Source organism: Vombatus ursinus, unplaced genomic scaffold (assembly GCF_900497805.2).
Source record: "Vombatus ursinus unplaced genomic scaffold, bare-nosed wombat genome assembly UNPS02014791.1, whole genome shotgun sequence".
NCBI lineage: Eukaryota > Metazoa > Chordata > Mammalia > Diprotodontia > Vombatidae > Vombatus > Vombatus ursinus.
The window spans coordinates 1,207,123-1,224,084 of record NW_020954569.1 but is presented as its reverse complement, the minus strand read 5'-3'; the positions used below and the strand labels follow the sequence as shown (position 1 = coordinate 1,224,084).

At 41.0% G+C, this 16,962-nt stretch overlaps 1 protein-coding gene across 1 annotated transcript in view; it reads left to right on the top strand.

Moving 5' to 3' along the window:
* Positions 1 to 15,197, top strand: part of PHLPP1 (PH domain and leucine rich repeat protein phosphatase 1) — a 278,132-nt gene extending 262,935 nt beyond the window's left edge. The window contains exons 15-17 of the mRNA XM_027869097.1: positions 2,581 to 2,775; positions 5,774 to 6,002; positions 13,019 to 15,197. Coding sequence (XP_027724898.1) covers positions 2,581 to 2,775; positions 5,774 to 6,002; positions 13,019 to 14,176 — 1,582 coding nt within the window. The 3' untranslated portion in view covers positions 14,177 to 15,197. The remainder of the gene's footprint in view (positions 1 to 2,580; positions 2,776 to 5,773; positions 6,003 to 13,018) is intronic.
* Positions 15,198 to 16,962: the final 1,765 nt, after the last annotated feature.

Sequence of the window (16,962 nt, the reverse complement as noted above, 5' to 3'; positions counted from 1 at the left end):
CAGCACTCATACTCTTTCTTTGTTACAGTGGTTGCTAGGAGATGGTGTGACTGACACATTATGTCTATAAGATGCCAGTGTTTAGAAAAGGCCCAAGTGTTGGAATATATCTCTGCTGCTTTAAAAAGCCCCTTTATCTTCCTCTACAGCCTGCTTACCAAGCAAAGCACATAGACCACTAAAAGAGGAGTGGCTTGGATTGTCCATAGTCAATGTCCCTTAGATTATTGACCAATTGATAGTTTTATGGGGCTGTTTTGTTGTTTTTACTTCCCATCCAAAGTGGCCATTCCATTGTCAATACTCAACACCTGTTTCCTGCAGTATGTCTTATGTTGCCAATGGGTCTCTGTCCATCTTAATTTCTGATTTTTTTTCCCCAGTTTTCCCTTTCTTTTGGGTCAGGGTGCTGGTTTTCTTTAGACTACCAGAAATAATCCATGTGATCTGACTCTTGTTGTTTGGTCATTTCTGACCTTTGATGTTTTAGGGGGGTGTGGAATGAAAGAATCTTATCAATTAGTAGATTTGTTATTACATAGCAAAGGAAGTTTTAAAGCCCTCAAGAAGAAGGTAATAATCACTTCCCTACCCTCCAGCTTTGACTATTGGCTGTAAAGAAAACTGGTGGATTAAACAGAGGCTCTTTGAATCATTCCCATCAAGCCAAATGCTTTCCCTTGGTACAATACACAGAAACAACTTAAGCTGTGAAATACTGATCCTTCTCTTTCTGTCCCTGAGATTCCATGTGATGGTGTCATATTTTCAGTAGCTAAAGACTCAGTGTCCCTATCACACCCACTATTTCGTTTTCCATCTTGTTGACGATGGACGCACTGGGGCACCTGGGGAAGTTTACCCACCTTCCCTCTGAAGTGTAGCTATTGCATAATTTCGGTGTACTTTAAATTTAATTTCATTGTAACAGGTAAGAACAATTAGCATATTCATTAGACAGACTTCCATTTTTTATTTTTTTTAAAGAATTATTGTATGATTAAAAAACCGTAACTTTATTATAATCATTCAAGCAAGCATTTATTAAGTGCCTACTATATGAGTGAACATATGTGAAAAAGATTAACTGAACTTCGGGTATTGCCTGAAATGCAAGACTGTAGAAATAAAATGTATTATCATATACTCACCCATATTATGATTAGGACTGAAGAGCTTGGTGTAGGTAGAGATCTTTCTTATGTGTGTACTCTGCCTACCTAATTATTCTTTCTTGACTACTCTTTTCCCCTTCTTTGAATAGTAACTACTTTATTTATGGAGGCTTCTGACATACTTTGTCCTTGAGACCAGGTAGAGAAGGTAGAGCTCACTTCTTGCCACTGGTTTTGAGGAAGGAAGATATGTTAGCCTCACCTTCCCTGGGCTGAAGGTGCAGAGCTGTTTTGTCTTCTAATGTGTTTCTAACTCTTTGGAGGAATCAGAAGGAATAGCAAAAACTGTACACCTACTAGATTCTTTCTCATTTAGCATGGTCTTCTTAAGGCAAAGATGTTTTTTACAGCAAGCCTGAAGTTCCAAAAGAAAGAAATTCTGTTTGTGAACATTGTTAACCTATCAGTTATTCCTTGAAAAGTATTTCTCCAGAATATACTGTCTCACTTGAAGTAGTTTTCATTCCAATTAAAAAAAAAAGAGAAAGAGAGAGAGAGACAGACAGACAGACAGACAGACAGACATTAAATGAAGAAAGACATCTTAGGAGCTTGTGATACTCTTTAACTTTCCCATGGGTGCTGTGTAACTTTGGATAAATTACCGCTTTTCAGATGAATGAAAAAGCACCATTAGGCGCTTACTGTATTAAAGCATTGAAGGTACAAATAATCCCTGTTTTCAGAGAGCTTACTTTCTAAAAGGAGGAAGAAACACATAAAGGAGGTTTCAGCTACATGTTATTGCAGTGGTTGTTAGGGTGCTTCACAGAGATTAATTAAGATTAATTAATAATTAAAATTAATTAAGGAAAGACATGCATAAAGCTGAATGAAAATTACTAATGGTAGGGGCAGAACAGGACCCCATACACTTGCACCTACTTCTCACACCATCCCCCTTCCTGGTTTCCATTTTAAGAGTAGAAATATCAGGAGAGAAAGGGGAAAGGGGGAGATAATGTCCATAAATTAAAGGATAAAGTATTCTGATTACTCCTCTCCAATAGGACATTAGTTCTGACATAAGATAAAGTGGTTCAAACTAGTTAAATCCTTGTTCTAAATCTGATTTAAGTCACCAAATTTATCTCCTGTATGTAGAATATCAGTGAATGAGACAACAAATGACTGCATAATCTCTAATATCATCTGAATCACCATAGTTTTCATAGAAAGCATGTGTGCCAGGTGCTTGTTAGATCCAGGCCTGGCTGTAGGTATCCCTCCTGACAGAAGCAGTGGAAAGGAAGCTTAACCATGCTTTGACTCTTAAAACCAGCATCCGATGCTGGAGAGGAAGGAGGGAAGAAGAGAAAAGGGAATGAGTTTGGAGAAAGAAAGATGAGCGAAGTTAACCCTCAGGTTTTGGTCCCCCTCTCACCCCTTCTTCTCACTTTCTTAGGTTGTGTGTTGCAGCCCTGTCAGCGAATAATTTCTGTGACAACCGAGAGGCTCTATATGGAGTCTTTGATGGAGACCGCAATGTAGAAGTGCCGTATCTTCTTCAGTGCACCATGAGTGACATTCTGGCGGAGGAACTACAGAAAACAAAAAATGAAGAGGAGTATATGGTCAACACTTTCATTGTCATGCAAAGGTGAATTTCAGAGCTCCTTGAGCCATCCATGGGTAGCCATAACTCAATCAATCATTCATCAACAAGGATTTATTCAGTAGTAATTATGTGCCAGACACTTTGTGAAGGGGTACAAAGACAGAAGTGAAGCAGTCACTGCCCTCAAGGAGCTTACTTTCTAACGGGGAAGTTTTAATAGGGTTTCTTTGGGTGGTCTCCTTCTGCCTTTGTGTTTGTCTAGGGAAAAAAAATTGGCATGCACGTGCACGTACTACACACGTTATTAGGGTGTGTGCTGGTTATCAGAGCTCTAAGGACCTCACGTGAGCCATTCTAAGCACCAGGGTCCCACCTGTGCTTTTAAGGAGTCCAGCTCAGTTTCAGGCTTATCACACTTTGAGAGCACTCATTATGTAGCTAAGTGAATGCCCTCAGGGACTTGAGTCCACCTGAAACTGAGCCCTGGGCACTTGTGATCCCCAGCCTTGCTATAGAGTGGACCTGAAGCTGCAGAAATGATGGGACTTCTTGGAGCTCCCCTAGACCTCCCCGAGTTGGGATCTGTATTTAAAGATTATTTTTCCTTTCTATATTGTCCACCTTTGTGAAATTCTATTCACCATTGAGGGATAGTGGAACTTATGCTCATATATTTTCAGAGTTGAGATAGTAACATTTTAGGCCAAAGAGTTGTGTTTCTTCCAGACCAGTTTCATTTTTGTTAACAGGAGGAAATAGTGTTCCTAATGGCCTTTTGGGTCATTCCCAAAAGCACAATGTGTTTGATCCTATGTAGGCATAATGTTGGCTGTGCTTTGGAAGGTGTGAAATGTTGTTCCCATTGTCTGACTCTCTAATGAAAACAGATGGTAGGGGTGGGAGGAACAAATTCTGATGGCTTTTTACCAGCACCTTTTCAAAGAAAGCTCTATACCAGGGGTTCTTAGTCTTTTCTGTGTCACGGGACCCAGTGCAGTCTGGAAGCCTATAATCCCCTACTCAGAATGTTTTAAAGTATTTATGTATTTTTGAGTTCACAGACTCCAGGTTAAGAACCTTCTAATATAAAGAAGTAGGTGAGGATTCTTACCATCTACCTCTAGAGCCAGAAGCTTCTCATGAGACCTGCTGTTGCAAACAGGACACAAGGTCATTACAGTGGGAAAAGTAACTTCCCCTCCAGTCTGAGAACAAGGAATCCCTCATTCAAATGATTGCTCATTCCTTTGTCACTTTGATGGCTAGGTGGGTTGTAAAAGGATTGTATCTGAGTCAATAAATTCTATACTGCAAATACTTGCAAGATGGGACCAGGACGAAAGAAGTACTTGTGTTAAAAAGGTCATGGAAACAATGAAGCTCTTCTCAGTCTTCTTTCCTGCCCCCTAACCCTCTCCCTGACCCCCCTATCCCTACCCCAAGAACCTGGTGCCAGATTGTAATCAGGGGAGGAAAGTACATACTGAGTTGTGAATAGCTGGAATCAGACTCCCTGGGGACCTTTGTAGGGACTTTTTAAAGATCTCTGTGGAACTAAGATGGTGGGATGTGCTATTCTCCTGCCCCCTGCATCTTGTTGTACAGCCTCCTTTTGACCATTGATCACTGGGGTGTGAAGCACAACTGCTAAGACACATACCTACCATTTTCTTTTTGCCCCAGTGGTACCCTCCCATCTCTGAAACAAAAAGCAAAGTTATCCTGTAAGTAGCTATGAATAGTGAGTAATCACTAAGAAGATTTTACAGATAAAGCTCTGTTATTCCTGGGGAGGGAGGCTTTTCTCTAATTAAATTTTCTTTTGAGGGATACTAAGGCAAAGGGGGGAGGATTGGAAGTAGTGACCCTACTCCCACCGGAGGTTCTCTGTTCACTGGGTTTGCTATCCTAGTGCTTTTCACCAATGTGATGAGGAGGAAAATCTTCACTTCCCTGAAGGGAAGTCTAGAGCCTCACTTACTCTGGCAGGGCCTGGGAGCCTCATCTGGAGAGTAGTAGCCACAAGAATTGAGAGCTCCTGGACCTCATTTGCTTCATTTTTCTCATTTGTTAATGGAGCATGCCGCATGATAGGGTTTGAAATCTTAAGAGAATTGCAGATTCTTTGGTCACAGGATCCTAGTGCATAATGAGCCTAGTGCATTAAGAGCCTTGGGTTTCATTCCTAACTTTTCCACAAATTAACCCAAAGCGAGTGACTTAATCTTTCATTCTCCATTTGTGAACTGTTAGTGTTTCTGTTATCTTCCTGTTGCCCATAAAGGGATAATAGGAGCATAAATGATATGAAGGATAACGTAGCTAATAGTGCTTGATCTGGGCCTGAGGTGTTTGTCAGAACTTGCAGGTGCAGTTGGTGTCCTAATGGGTCTGTGGATTAGTGACCACAAATAAAAGGTTAAATCAGAAGTGCTAGAACGGACAATGTCAGTTTACAAAAGCTCCTTTGTACACATCAGGAAAGTGGATTGCCCAGGACTTCAAGGCAAATACACACACACACACACACACACACACACACACTTTGAAAGACAGAAAAGAATCAGTGAATTTTTAAGTGTATACATGTCCACATATAGGCCCTCCTCTTTAGTAATTGACACTTCCGCTTCCCAATCTTAGGCCCAAAGAATGGGAACCGAAGGAACAAGTTGATTGTTGTCTAGAGAATGTGGTGCCTGAGAAGTGTGTGTGATTTGTGTAGCCAACTGTGTGTAGAGCACAAGGGCTCCTTTATTCCAGTTGATTCCTGTAGCTTTTAATGGCAGAGTGACTCTTCCCACTAGTTGTGTTGAGATTCCCTTTTGTATAAGTAGGTGTGTAATATGTCAAATTCCACACTAGCTTTCTTCCTGCGGGAAGCTTAGTCCTTCGGTGAAAAGAGACTGAATTGAACTCTAGTGAATTCTGCAGGGCTCTTCTTGCCTCCTGCCCTGTGCCCAGTTGTGTAGCCACTCCTGTGAAAGGAACAAAACTAATGTGTGATGCCCTGTGTTTCTCCCTTCCCCTCAAATTCTAGGAAACTTGGAACTGCTGGGCAAAAACTTGGGGGCTCTGCTGTCCTGTGTCATATAAAGCATGATCCTATGGACCCCGGAGGATATTTCACCTTGACCTCTGCTAATGTGGGAAAGTGCCAAACAGTTCTCTGCCGGAATGGGAAACCTCTGCCTCTGTCGAAATCCTACATCATGAGCTGTGAAGAGGAGTTGAAGAGAATCAAGCAGCATAAAGCCATTATCACTGAGGTGAGGACATAGCTCCCCTCTGCTGGGAAAGAGGAGGGACACCCTAAGCCTTGCCACTCTTTCCCAAAGACCTAGCCTGCCATCATTTAGCCAGAGTCTTTCATTTGGGATAATGTGACATGAAACTGGATTAAAGTCAGAATCCTAAACTCAAATGGCATTTATCAGGTTGCTTTCAGACCGATCAAGAGATGTTCTTAGGGCATTGGGTTAATACGTCCTTGATCTGATTTGTAAAATGGGGATAATGATGGCACCTACCTCACAAAGTTGTTGTTAAGAGGCAGCTTGGTAACACAGTGGATAGAGTGCTGGACTGGGACTCAGAAGGCCTATGTTCAAATCCTGCCCAAGATACTTAGTAGCTGTGGGACCCTGGACAAGTCATTTAAACTCTGTCTGTCTCAGTTTCTCCATTTGTAAATGAAGATAACAATAGCACCTACCTCCCAAGGTTGTTGTGAGGATCAAATAATATTTGTAAAGTTCTTTGTAAACTTTAAAGAACTATTTTAAGTGCTTATTTTTGTTGTTGTCCTTGTTGTTAATAAGATCAAATGAAATAAGATAACTTTGCAAAACCTTAGAGCACTATATAAAATATCAGCTCTTATTATTATGTTTTTCAGTGACATCAAGAAAAAAGTGTAACTTAGAAAGTCTAGATAGTAACACCACCAGGTCTGCCTGAGCTCTTAATTGTTCACTGTCTCTTTGCTTGGGTTTGGTTGCTCCAGGGTTTATTAATGAAGTCATATTGTAGCCTCAGGAGATTTTTCACCTTTAAACCTTTCCTCTTGCCCATTCATAGAGTTATGCTGAAGTTCCAATGTAATTATTTTCTTGGGTCTGCAAGCATAGGTGAGACAGATTTGTAACATGTTTACTTGTTTCTTAATTATCTTTCTATAATGAAAACAGGAAAGTGGATGCTATGAGCAGTTTGGATATGTTAAGAAGCTGATATACGTTTAAGGAAATAAGTACCAGGGATGACTTGGGAATTGGAGATTTCTTGTTTTAAAACCCCCAATGAAATTTTTCCTTGATTCTTTAAAAGAATTCCTTTCTCCCCTACTCCTTTCTGTTTGGTGGGTTTTTTTTTGTTGTTGTTTTGTTTTTTGTTTGTTTGTTTACTATTAGCATTAAACTAAGTGGGATTGGGATTTCATTGAGCCCTATACTTCCAAAAGGATAGAAAATTGTCTCCTCTTGTTGCGTCTGGTAGAACAAAATATAAAAGGTTCATGAGGTGCTACCTTAAGGAAGGTTTGCCCTTAAACTTTGTTTGCAACCTTTTTATTTTTAACTTATAATACGTTTTATAAAGTTACCCTGTTTTGGAATAGAGCATGACAGTTTTGTATATGTCTGTTATATAACTCCTTTTATAAAATCATGATTCTCAGGGCAGCTAGGTGGCACAGTGGATAGAGCACCAGCCCTGAAGTCAGGAGGACATGAGTTCAAATCTGGCCTCAGACACATAACACTTATTACCTGTATGGCCCTGGGCAAGTCAAAAAAAAAATATCATGATATTCTCTCTGTATTGTCTCTATTTGGAGACATCTATTGAAGTCAAAGTTTATAAATTAAGATGAAAATCTACCATCAGTAGATCACACAAAAGCAAATAGCTAAAATTATTAGCTGAAGAAGAAGGCAGACCACCTGATTATAAAAGTAACAAGCCATTCCCCAGTCGATAAACTGTCAAAGGATATAAACAGGCATTTTTCAGAAGAATTCAAAGCTATCAACAGTCACATGAAAAAATGCTTTAAATCACTAGTGATTAGAGAAATGCAAATTAAAATAATTCTGAGATACCACCTCACACCTATCAGACTGGCTAACATGACAGAAAAGGAAAATGATGCATGCTGGAGGGGATGTGGAAAAATTGGAACACTAATGCACTTTTTGTGGAGTTGTGAACTGATCCAACCATTCTGGAGAACAATTTGGAACTATGCCCAAAGGGCCATAAAACTGCATACTCTTTGACCCAGAAATACCACTACTAGGTCTTTATCCCAAAAAGATGAAAGAAAAGGGAAAAGGATTCATATGTACAAAAATATTTATAGCAGTTCTTTTTGTGGTGGCAAAGAATTGGAAATCAAAGAAATGCCCATCAGTTGAGGAATGGCTGAACAAGTTGTGGTATATGATTGTGATGGAGTATTAATATAACAAGCAGGATGGTTTCAAAAAAGCCTGGGAAGACTATATTAACTAATGCAAAATGAAGCGAGCAGAAGCCGGAGAACATTGTACACAGTAACAGCAATATCATAAGGACAATAAAATTATGAAAGACTTGCTACGCCGATCAAGACAGTGATCCAAGACAGTTCCAAAGGACCCATGATGAAAAATGCTGTCCACCTCTAAAGACAACTGATCAACTCTGAATGCATATTGAAGCATACTTTTTTAAACTTTATTTTTCTCCTTTTTTTTTTTTTTTTGGTCTGTGTTTTCTTTTGCAACATGGCTAATAAAGTTATATATTTTGCATGACTTCACATGCATAATTGATATCAAATTGCTTGGGGTGGGAGGGAGGGAGAGAATTTAGAACTCATTTAAAAATGACTGTTAAAAAAATTACATGTAATTGGGAAATATTTAATGAAATAAACTACAGTAAAAAATTTTTTTAGAAAAGACTTCATAAAAATAGTTGTCATTTATGTACAAATATGAGTTGCTGAGGATGAAGCAGTAGAGAAATTCCATGGTGAAATTAAATCAGCATATACTCTGACACTTGATGACTTCAATGAAAAGGAAAGAAATGATGAGGATGGGAAGAATTACAGAAGAAAAGAGAGAGGAATTAATATGACTCAGAATTAAAAAATGAAAGACCAAAGAAATCTCATATAATGAACACCAAAAAAAAAAAAAAAAGAATTGGTAGGTACTAGAAATGGAAAGCACCAAATAATAGCACAAAGAATTAAATAGATTACATTTTTAACAGATGGGAAAAGACTTATTTTAGATGTGGGAGTTATCTTTGAGTCAGCTGTCTGTGCAGTAGAAGCTAAGATCAGAATTTATAATAAACAAAAAGAAAGAATAGTCTTGAGAAAAGAATATGGTATATAGTTAAAAGGATTTAACCCTGAATTATTTAAACAAGTGATTGCCAATAAAAATGGGAAATGGACAACAGAAGTAATATCAACAGCAAGGGTAATAATTTCATCCAGAAGTTAAACCACTATAAGTCAATTGCTGCATCAAGGAGACCAAGAGCCCAAAAGGCTTCCAAGTCAGCAAACATTTAACTAACTTGCCAAGTGGAGAAATATGGTTGCCAATGGCATTACCAGCTTATGATATAAACTGTGTGTAAAATCTTACAAAAAAGATAATAGACAATTATGAGCTGTTAAGAGTGGGCCTAACACCAATATCCTGTTAATTTAGGATTCGGAAGACCTGAGTTCAAATTTGGGCTGACACTAGCGGTGTGACTCTGGACAAGTCACTTAACCCAATTTGCCTTTGTTCTTCATTTGTAAAATAAGATGGAGAAGGAAATGGCAAACTACTCCAGTGTCTTTGCCAAGGAAACCCCAAATGAGGTCATGAAGAGTCTACCACAACTGAAAACTGAATGAACAACAACTATGAGGTAATCATAAGTCATTAAGTGATTAACAAAAAGAGGTTTACTCTGCCCTAACAGAGCAAGGATTTCCAACAAGAATACAGTGAGACTTATCTTCAGCTTTAGTGAATGGAGCCTGCCTTGTCTCCTCATGGAAATCGTCTATCTGGTCAGCAGGGCAGGATAACTCAAGCACCCACAAAGTCTGACAGGCCTAGACTCCGCGTAGAGGGACTTTTAATGTTCTTACGTGTCAGGAGAAGCAGAGGCCAATCAACTCCTACAGACAGCTTTGTCTCTTTTTTTTTTTTTTTTTTTGGCTTGGCAATGGGGTTAAGTGACTTGCCCAGGGTCACACAGCTAAGTAAGTGTTATGTGTCTGAGGCCGGATTTGAACTCAGGTACTCCTGAATCCTAATCCTGAATAGGTGCTCTATCCTGTGTGCCACCTAGCTGCCCCTCGCTTTGTCTCTTCTTATGGAGAAATATTGGTAGACATTAGCCTCATCACATTATCGGTATTACCTCAAAAAGCAGGGAAAGGTAAAATCAGTTTAAAGCAAGCTGGGCAAGATGTCCAACTAGGTAAAGTCATCCCAAGGGCATTCAAGGTGAAAACAGAAAAAGGACTGCAAACAGAAGGAAAATGGAAAAGATTTGCAAAAATTATTACAATAGACTTTCCTCCATCAGGCATAGTGGAGCCACCACACCTGGGCCCTGACATCACAGTCCCTGAAGTGCATACACAAGAAGTAGAAATGGCACCAAAAGGAACAAAGATGGGAAAAGTAGCTGAATTGAATCAAATACATATAGAGGGTCTTTGATGAAGGTGATACAGTTGTAAAGGCATTGTAGGACTGGTTGACAAAGTACTTAAAGGAAGGAAAGATACCAAAGGAAAAAATCTCAGACCTTTTTATACCAGAAAAAGTTAGCAAGAAAACATCAGTAGCGATTGACCTTTATGCCTACTCTCTCATCTATATAAAAAGTATTTATGAGAACACCCTTGATGAGGGTATCAGCAAGTAGGCTTTTGCAAACAATATTCAACTTCAGACCATCTTGCAATTGACAAAAAACTGTGGAAAATATAAGATCCCATTGTGCTTATCGTTTGCTAATTATGGGGAAAAAAACATTGAACTTGGTGTAACAACAAGGTGTCTCCCATTGATATATCAAGATCATTGAGGATTCCTTAGAAGATTCTACAGCAGAATACTCTGATAATAAACATCGGAAGAGACATAAAACAGAAGGAGAGAAAGATATATGCTTGCCAAAGTGTTTGCCAATGTAATAAAAGAGATCCAGGACGGAGTCCAGGTCAAGAAGGGATAATCCCTGAGGATAGTGAAATTCCCCAAATGATCCTGTTTTCAAATGATAATATGTTAATTACATCAAGTCCCAAGACATCACAGACCCTCCTGGAAGAAATCCATAATCACTCAAAGAAGTTTGATTGTTTATTTCCACTGACAAGACAAAATGGATAAAAAATGTCTATGTTGCCTGCAGTTGAACTTATATCTGATTGGACACCCTATATGAACTCATCCAACAGAGTATGTATGGAACAAATAACATAGATGGACAGTGAGCTGAAAAGGGGGAGAGCTGCCTGAATTGCTTTAATGAGATTGCAAAGCACTTTTGCTGACTAGTAATATGAAAGACCCATCTTTTCATTAGAAACACTTTAGCAGTGTCGCTGTGTGGCCTCATGACGTGAAACTCTACATGAAAGATTAAAGATAAGCCTCACATAAAGGGAAATGGAAAGGCTAATGGTAGGTATGAGCAGGCTGCAGTGAGGAATTCCAAAGAACAACAGGAGTATGAGATACCATCAAAAAATCGTCAGACAGAAAGGCTGGTGGCAAGAGTGTGGGATGCTCATGAGGATGCTCCACAAGTACCTTTTCAGTGTCAGGAGAAATCCCTACTAAAATTCCATCTTTTACAGTAAGCCTTTCCCAACCCTTCTTAATTCTAGTACCTTCCCTCTGTTAATTATTTCCTCTTTGTCTTGTATATAGCTTGCTTTGTTTATATTTGTTTGCCTAGCTCCAATCAAATTGTAAGCTCTTTGAGGGCAGCTCTTTTGCCTTTTTATATCCCCATCACTTAGCCCAGTGCCTGGTACATAGTAGGTACTTGTTTATTGATTGATTATTGAAATTAAGGAAGAAGCCAACTGGTGGACCAGTTGTGGTAACTCATGAGAGGGCATAGATAAGAGTAGCCCTGGGTGGGTTATGGTCTTACTTATTGGAACAAACTCCTGAATTGATGACGTGGCAGATCTATTTTAGCATTTGATTTTGAGTAAGGAAGAAGTTGGTGCTAGGAAAGAGGCAGATCCTTCTGGCGGAGAAGTTTCTTCAGTGAAATGCTGGATCTACCTTCCTCCTTAATGTGCTGTCGTCCTAACTCTGCTACATTACCAGAAAGTATTTAGTCTTGCTAGATGCAGCAGATTAAGGAGTATTAAAGTCAGTATGGGTCCAGATCTAGAAATTAATCACCTGTTACATGTGGAAGCTGAGAGTCAGTGCAGAAGAATCTGAAGGGACTAGAAGTCCCTCTAAAGACAAAAAGGCTTAAAAAAAAAAAAGCAAAACTGGGATACAATTATATTTGCAGTAGCAAAAAGAAGCAATTTAGCAAAGACTTTGTCTAGGTAGAATGTAATTGTTTCAAGATGTGAATGTACAGATATGTCTCCCCCTCAAAAAGTGTGTGATTGGCCTTCATAAAGTTGAAGTTATCGGTCCCTCCCTTTGTCTACCTTTACATCCTGTTAGTCTTACCCTTGAAGGACTTCCTTAAAGATGTAAATAATTTCTAGACTTTGTGACTTGGTTTGCCTCAGCCCAGCTGACGGGAATTCAAATTGGCATTCTCTGGTTTCACATTTGTAAGCCGTAAGTTTGGAGGGAAGAAGAGTGGCGTGCTTTTGAGAGAATTTTCTTTCTCTCATAGAATCCTGTAGAGCTGTAGTGGAAGTTAACGATCCTACAAGAAGTCCATCCTCTTCCAGCTTATATGCTTGCATGCGTTAGCTTCAGTCTCCTTTTGTCTTGGCACTCCTTAATCCTTATATATTTAGGGCAATTCTTCTCTACAAAGTGACATCGACTAAGAAGGCTACCAAAAGATCTGCCCTCTCTTTCCTGCCTACTCTGGTATTCTGGAGTTTATGATGACAGCAGAGAGATAGCAAATGCCCTTGCCTTCCTGGGTCAGATCTGCAGCAGTCCTTTCCCTGTGGATGGGGTGATGCTAAAAGGAGTAAGCACAGATGACTGCTGGGCATATCGATGTGAAGTTGGCTTCTTACTCTTTGTCTTGTCTCTCCCTCCTCCTGCAGGATGGCAAGGTGAATGGAGTAACTGAATCCACGCGGATTTTGGGCTACACCTTTCTCCACCCAAGTGTTGTTCCCCGTCCCCATGTGCAGTCAGTGACATTGACACCACAGGATGAGTTCTTCATCTTGGGCAGCAAGGGGCTGTGGGATAGCCTGTCCATCGACGAGGCAGTCCAGGCTGTGCGGAACGTGCCTGATGCCTTAGCTGCAGCCAAGAAGCTGTGCACTCTGGCCCAGAGTTACGGCTGTAACGACAGCATCAGTGCCGTAGTGGTGCAGCTCAACGTCACTGAGGACAGCTTCTGCTGCTGCGAGCTCGGCGGAAGCGGGGTCCCCCCTCCAAGCCCAGGTATCTTTCCTCCCTCAGTCAATGTGGTGATCAAAGACCGGCCTTCTGACGGGCTCGGGGTGCCCTCCTCCAGCAGCGGCATGGCCTCTGAAATCAGCAGTGAGATCTCCACCTCAGAGATGAGCAGTGAGGTGGGATCCACAGCCTCAGATGAGCCCCCCCCAGGAGTGCTGAGCGAGAGCAGTCCTGCCTACCCCAGCGAGCAGCGCTGCATGCTCCATCCTGTCTGTCTGTCCAGCTCCTTCCAGCGACAGCTCTCCAGCGCCACCTTCTCCAGTGCCTTCTCTGACAACGGCCTCGACAGCGACGACGAAGAGCCCATTGAGGGTGTCTTCACCAATGGCAGCAGGGTGGAGGTGGAGGTGGACATTCACTGCGGCCAAGCCAAGGAGAAGGAGAAGCAGCAGCAGCAGCAGCAGCAGCAGCTGCTTCAAGCGCCGGCAGAGGCCAGTGATGAGGGCATAGTTATCAGCGCCAACGAGGATGAGGCGGGTCTGCCCAGGAAGGCCGACTTCTCTGCCACCGGAACCATAGGGCGCAGGCGGGGTAATGGCTCTGTGGCACCCCAGGAGAGGAGCCACAACATGATAGAGGTGGCTGCTGAGGCGCCCCTCCGAAAAACAGGGGGCTACTTTGCAGCCCCAGCTCAGCCCGACCCTGACGATCAGTTTATCATCCCACCTGAGCTGGAAGAGGAAGTCAAAGAAATCATGAAACACCACCAGGAGCAGCAGCAGCAGCAGCAGCAGCAGCAGCAGAGGCAGTATCAGATGGACCACCTGCCGGACTATTATGATACACCACTATGACCCAGTGCAAGTACTGTTTAAAAAATAATAATAAACTAACCAGAAAAGACTGAGTCGAAAGAGTCTCCCAGGCTCACATTAAACCAGGGGTTTTACTCCACTTTGTCCTCCCTTCCGCTCTCCCTAACTCCGTCATTTGCCTTTGCAGCTAATCTGTAGGTCCTCTCCTCTGTTTGTTATTTTTTAATAATTACCATGTTTCTTCTAGTGATGCTTTACCAATATGATTTTAACTGGTTAACCCTTCCCCTTCCCCTTTCCTCCTCCCCTAACATATCAGAAGTGTAAAGACAAAGAACAAAAGGTTTAATATATTGCAGAGAAACAGATAATGGTGATGTAATATTTTTTAAAAATGGCTTTTTTTTTTTGTTGTTTGTTTGTTTGGAAGACAGGGCAGGTTGCCAGTTCTCAATGATTCAGTAATATTGTAATACTGTATTTCTTTGGGGGGGGGGAAGGCTTTTTTTTTTTTTTTTTGGTCTTGAAAATGATAGACATTTGTAGAATATGGAGACTAACTCCTAGGAGTTGCTTTACTCTGTCAGGTGACTGAAGTCACTGAGATTCACTAATTTTCTCTGAGAGAACAGTTGATTGGGAAATTATTACTGTAAATAGCTCAGTGTTGTATAGTGATGCTTAAAATGTTTTGTAGTCTCAGCATAAGGACACAGCCTGAATAACTGACTTTGTGTTCTCCTCCTCCCACCTCCCCACCAAGTCCCACCTTATTTATACCTGGCCCTCTAGGGACTTTGGTTCACGCTCATTTTGTGGTGAGCCTAAGTGGCCAGACCAGCTATTTACAAATAAGGTGGTTCTTAGGCCACTGCATAACAACCTGCATCCAGTGGGCCTCTGATTTTTCCCCTTCTCCTCTTCCTTCCCTCAAATACCTACTTTTCCAGACATTTTTTATTTGTGTTCCTTATTGCTGCCACAACCAGCATGATTGTATAGAACTCATTTAGATCATTTACATACCAAGAGTTATATTAAAGCAGAATGCACAAATGAACATGTCATAATTTTTGTTATAATAAATATAAAATTTACAAGTAATGGGCCCATCTGCTTTTGTCTGAGCAGTCAGGATTGTCTTAAGAACTACATTATCCACTACGGACTTGGAGGACTGGGGTGCTTTGGAGGTGTTTGTGGTTTGTCGTATGGCTTCTGTGTTGGTGAATATAAATCCTTTGTGATTATTTTTTTATAATAGAATAGCCTGGATTGAAAAAGGAAGCCAAATTTTCCCTAATTCCTATTGGTTCTTGTGGCTGGTCTCGTAGCCTTGTCTGAATAGGAATGGGGGAGTGGTTGGAAGCTGCAACAGTTTTCCTTGTCCTGCAAACTCACAGGATCATATGAGCATTTTATCATGGTATTTTCTACTTATAGTATAGATATCAGGAGCTCGTTTACTCATTACCCAGCATGGAGAGGAGATGTTGATGACAGGAATCATTTTGGACCCACTGTGTTGAAAAGGGTATCACTGGTCTTTCTTTCCATATACAGAAAGACAGACATCCCTCTGCTACAGATACTCTGTGACTTGTTGCCGTGAATAATGAATGTCTTTATATCATAGTTACTGCGGGAAGGCAATCTGTGAGCACCTGAGCTCAGTGTCACTCCATTCAAGTAACCCAACTGAGTTGATTACCTTGGAAGTCTTGAGTAAGAGTGTTCATACTTCATCTGAGAGGTAGAGACAAAGACAGAGACGCCTGTATGTGCTACACCCCTTGGGGAAGTGTTCTACTAGGCCCAGCTCAGGTAAGAGCAAGTTCCATAAAGAAAATAAAGGAGAATCACAGGGACCTGGGTATCCTTTGGAGCCATCTGCTTTCAACAGCAAACACTTCCTTAGAGAAGAGAAGGAGCCGCCTCAGCCACTGACTAGCTGTGACCTTAGGCAAGTCACATAACTTCCTTAGACCTTAATTTTCTCATCTATAAAATGACAAGGTTAGATTAGATGACCTCAGGTCTCTTCCTAACTCTAACATTCTACGATCCCAGAGTATTCGAGCAAGGATTATTCACATCAAAGCCTTCTCTTCCTCACATCTTCAGCACATTCCAGTCTAGCCCTAGGTAGACAGGTCCAGATAAGGTAAGTGAGACTCACGTTTTTCATTGTGCTTGGGAGCCCTGAATTTTGCTTGGTATACCTAGATTAATTCAAAGGTCAATCTCATAGGGCTCCCTATGAGAGGTATAAAAAACCAAAATGGATTCCAGCATTCCTGTTACACTTCACCTAAGTCCAAACACCTAGAGTAGTGCCATAGCTTACTATACTTTGCTGTCGTGGGTTCCAGGGCATAGGACAATGCCTAGCATGTAGTAAGTGCTTACTAAATGTTTACTGATTGACTGATTTGACAAGAGGCCAAAGTGCAGCTCTTGATCCTATCTCAATCCACTCTAAAGAACAGTCCAGAACTAGGCCAAGTGCGAGGATCACAGAATGAAAATGTTTCTACCCTGATAAGCATATGCAATAGTGGACTGCAAGGTGGTGGTAGTGTGGCAGAAGCAGGACACTGGGGTCTTTGGTGGTGATTTATAAGGCCTGAAGCAACCCCATCCTCTCTAGAGGCAGTTTGTCCCTTTTCCCATCCCCTATAATTGGCATGAGAAGAGTTAATGTGATTTCTATTGACATTTCTGTAGTTTGTTCCGAAGAGAAGCTTTCTAGGAGTTGTCTAGCCATTTAATACCTATGTTTACAATAAAATCTTTTCAATAAATATTTAGTGCCTACTACATGC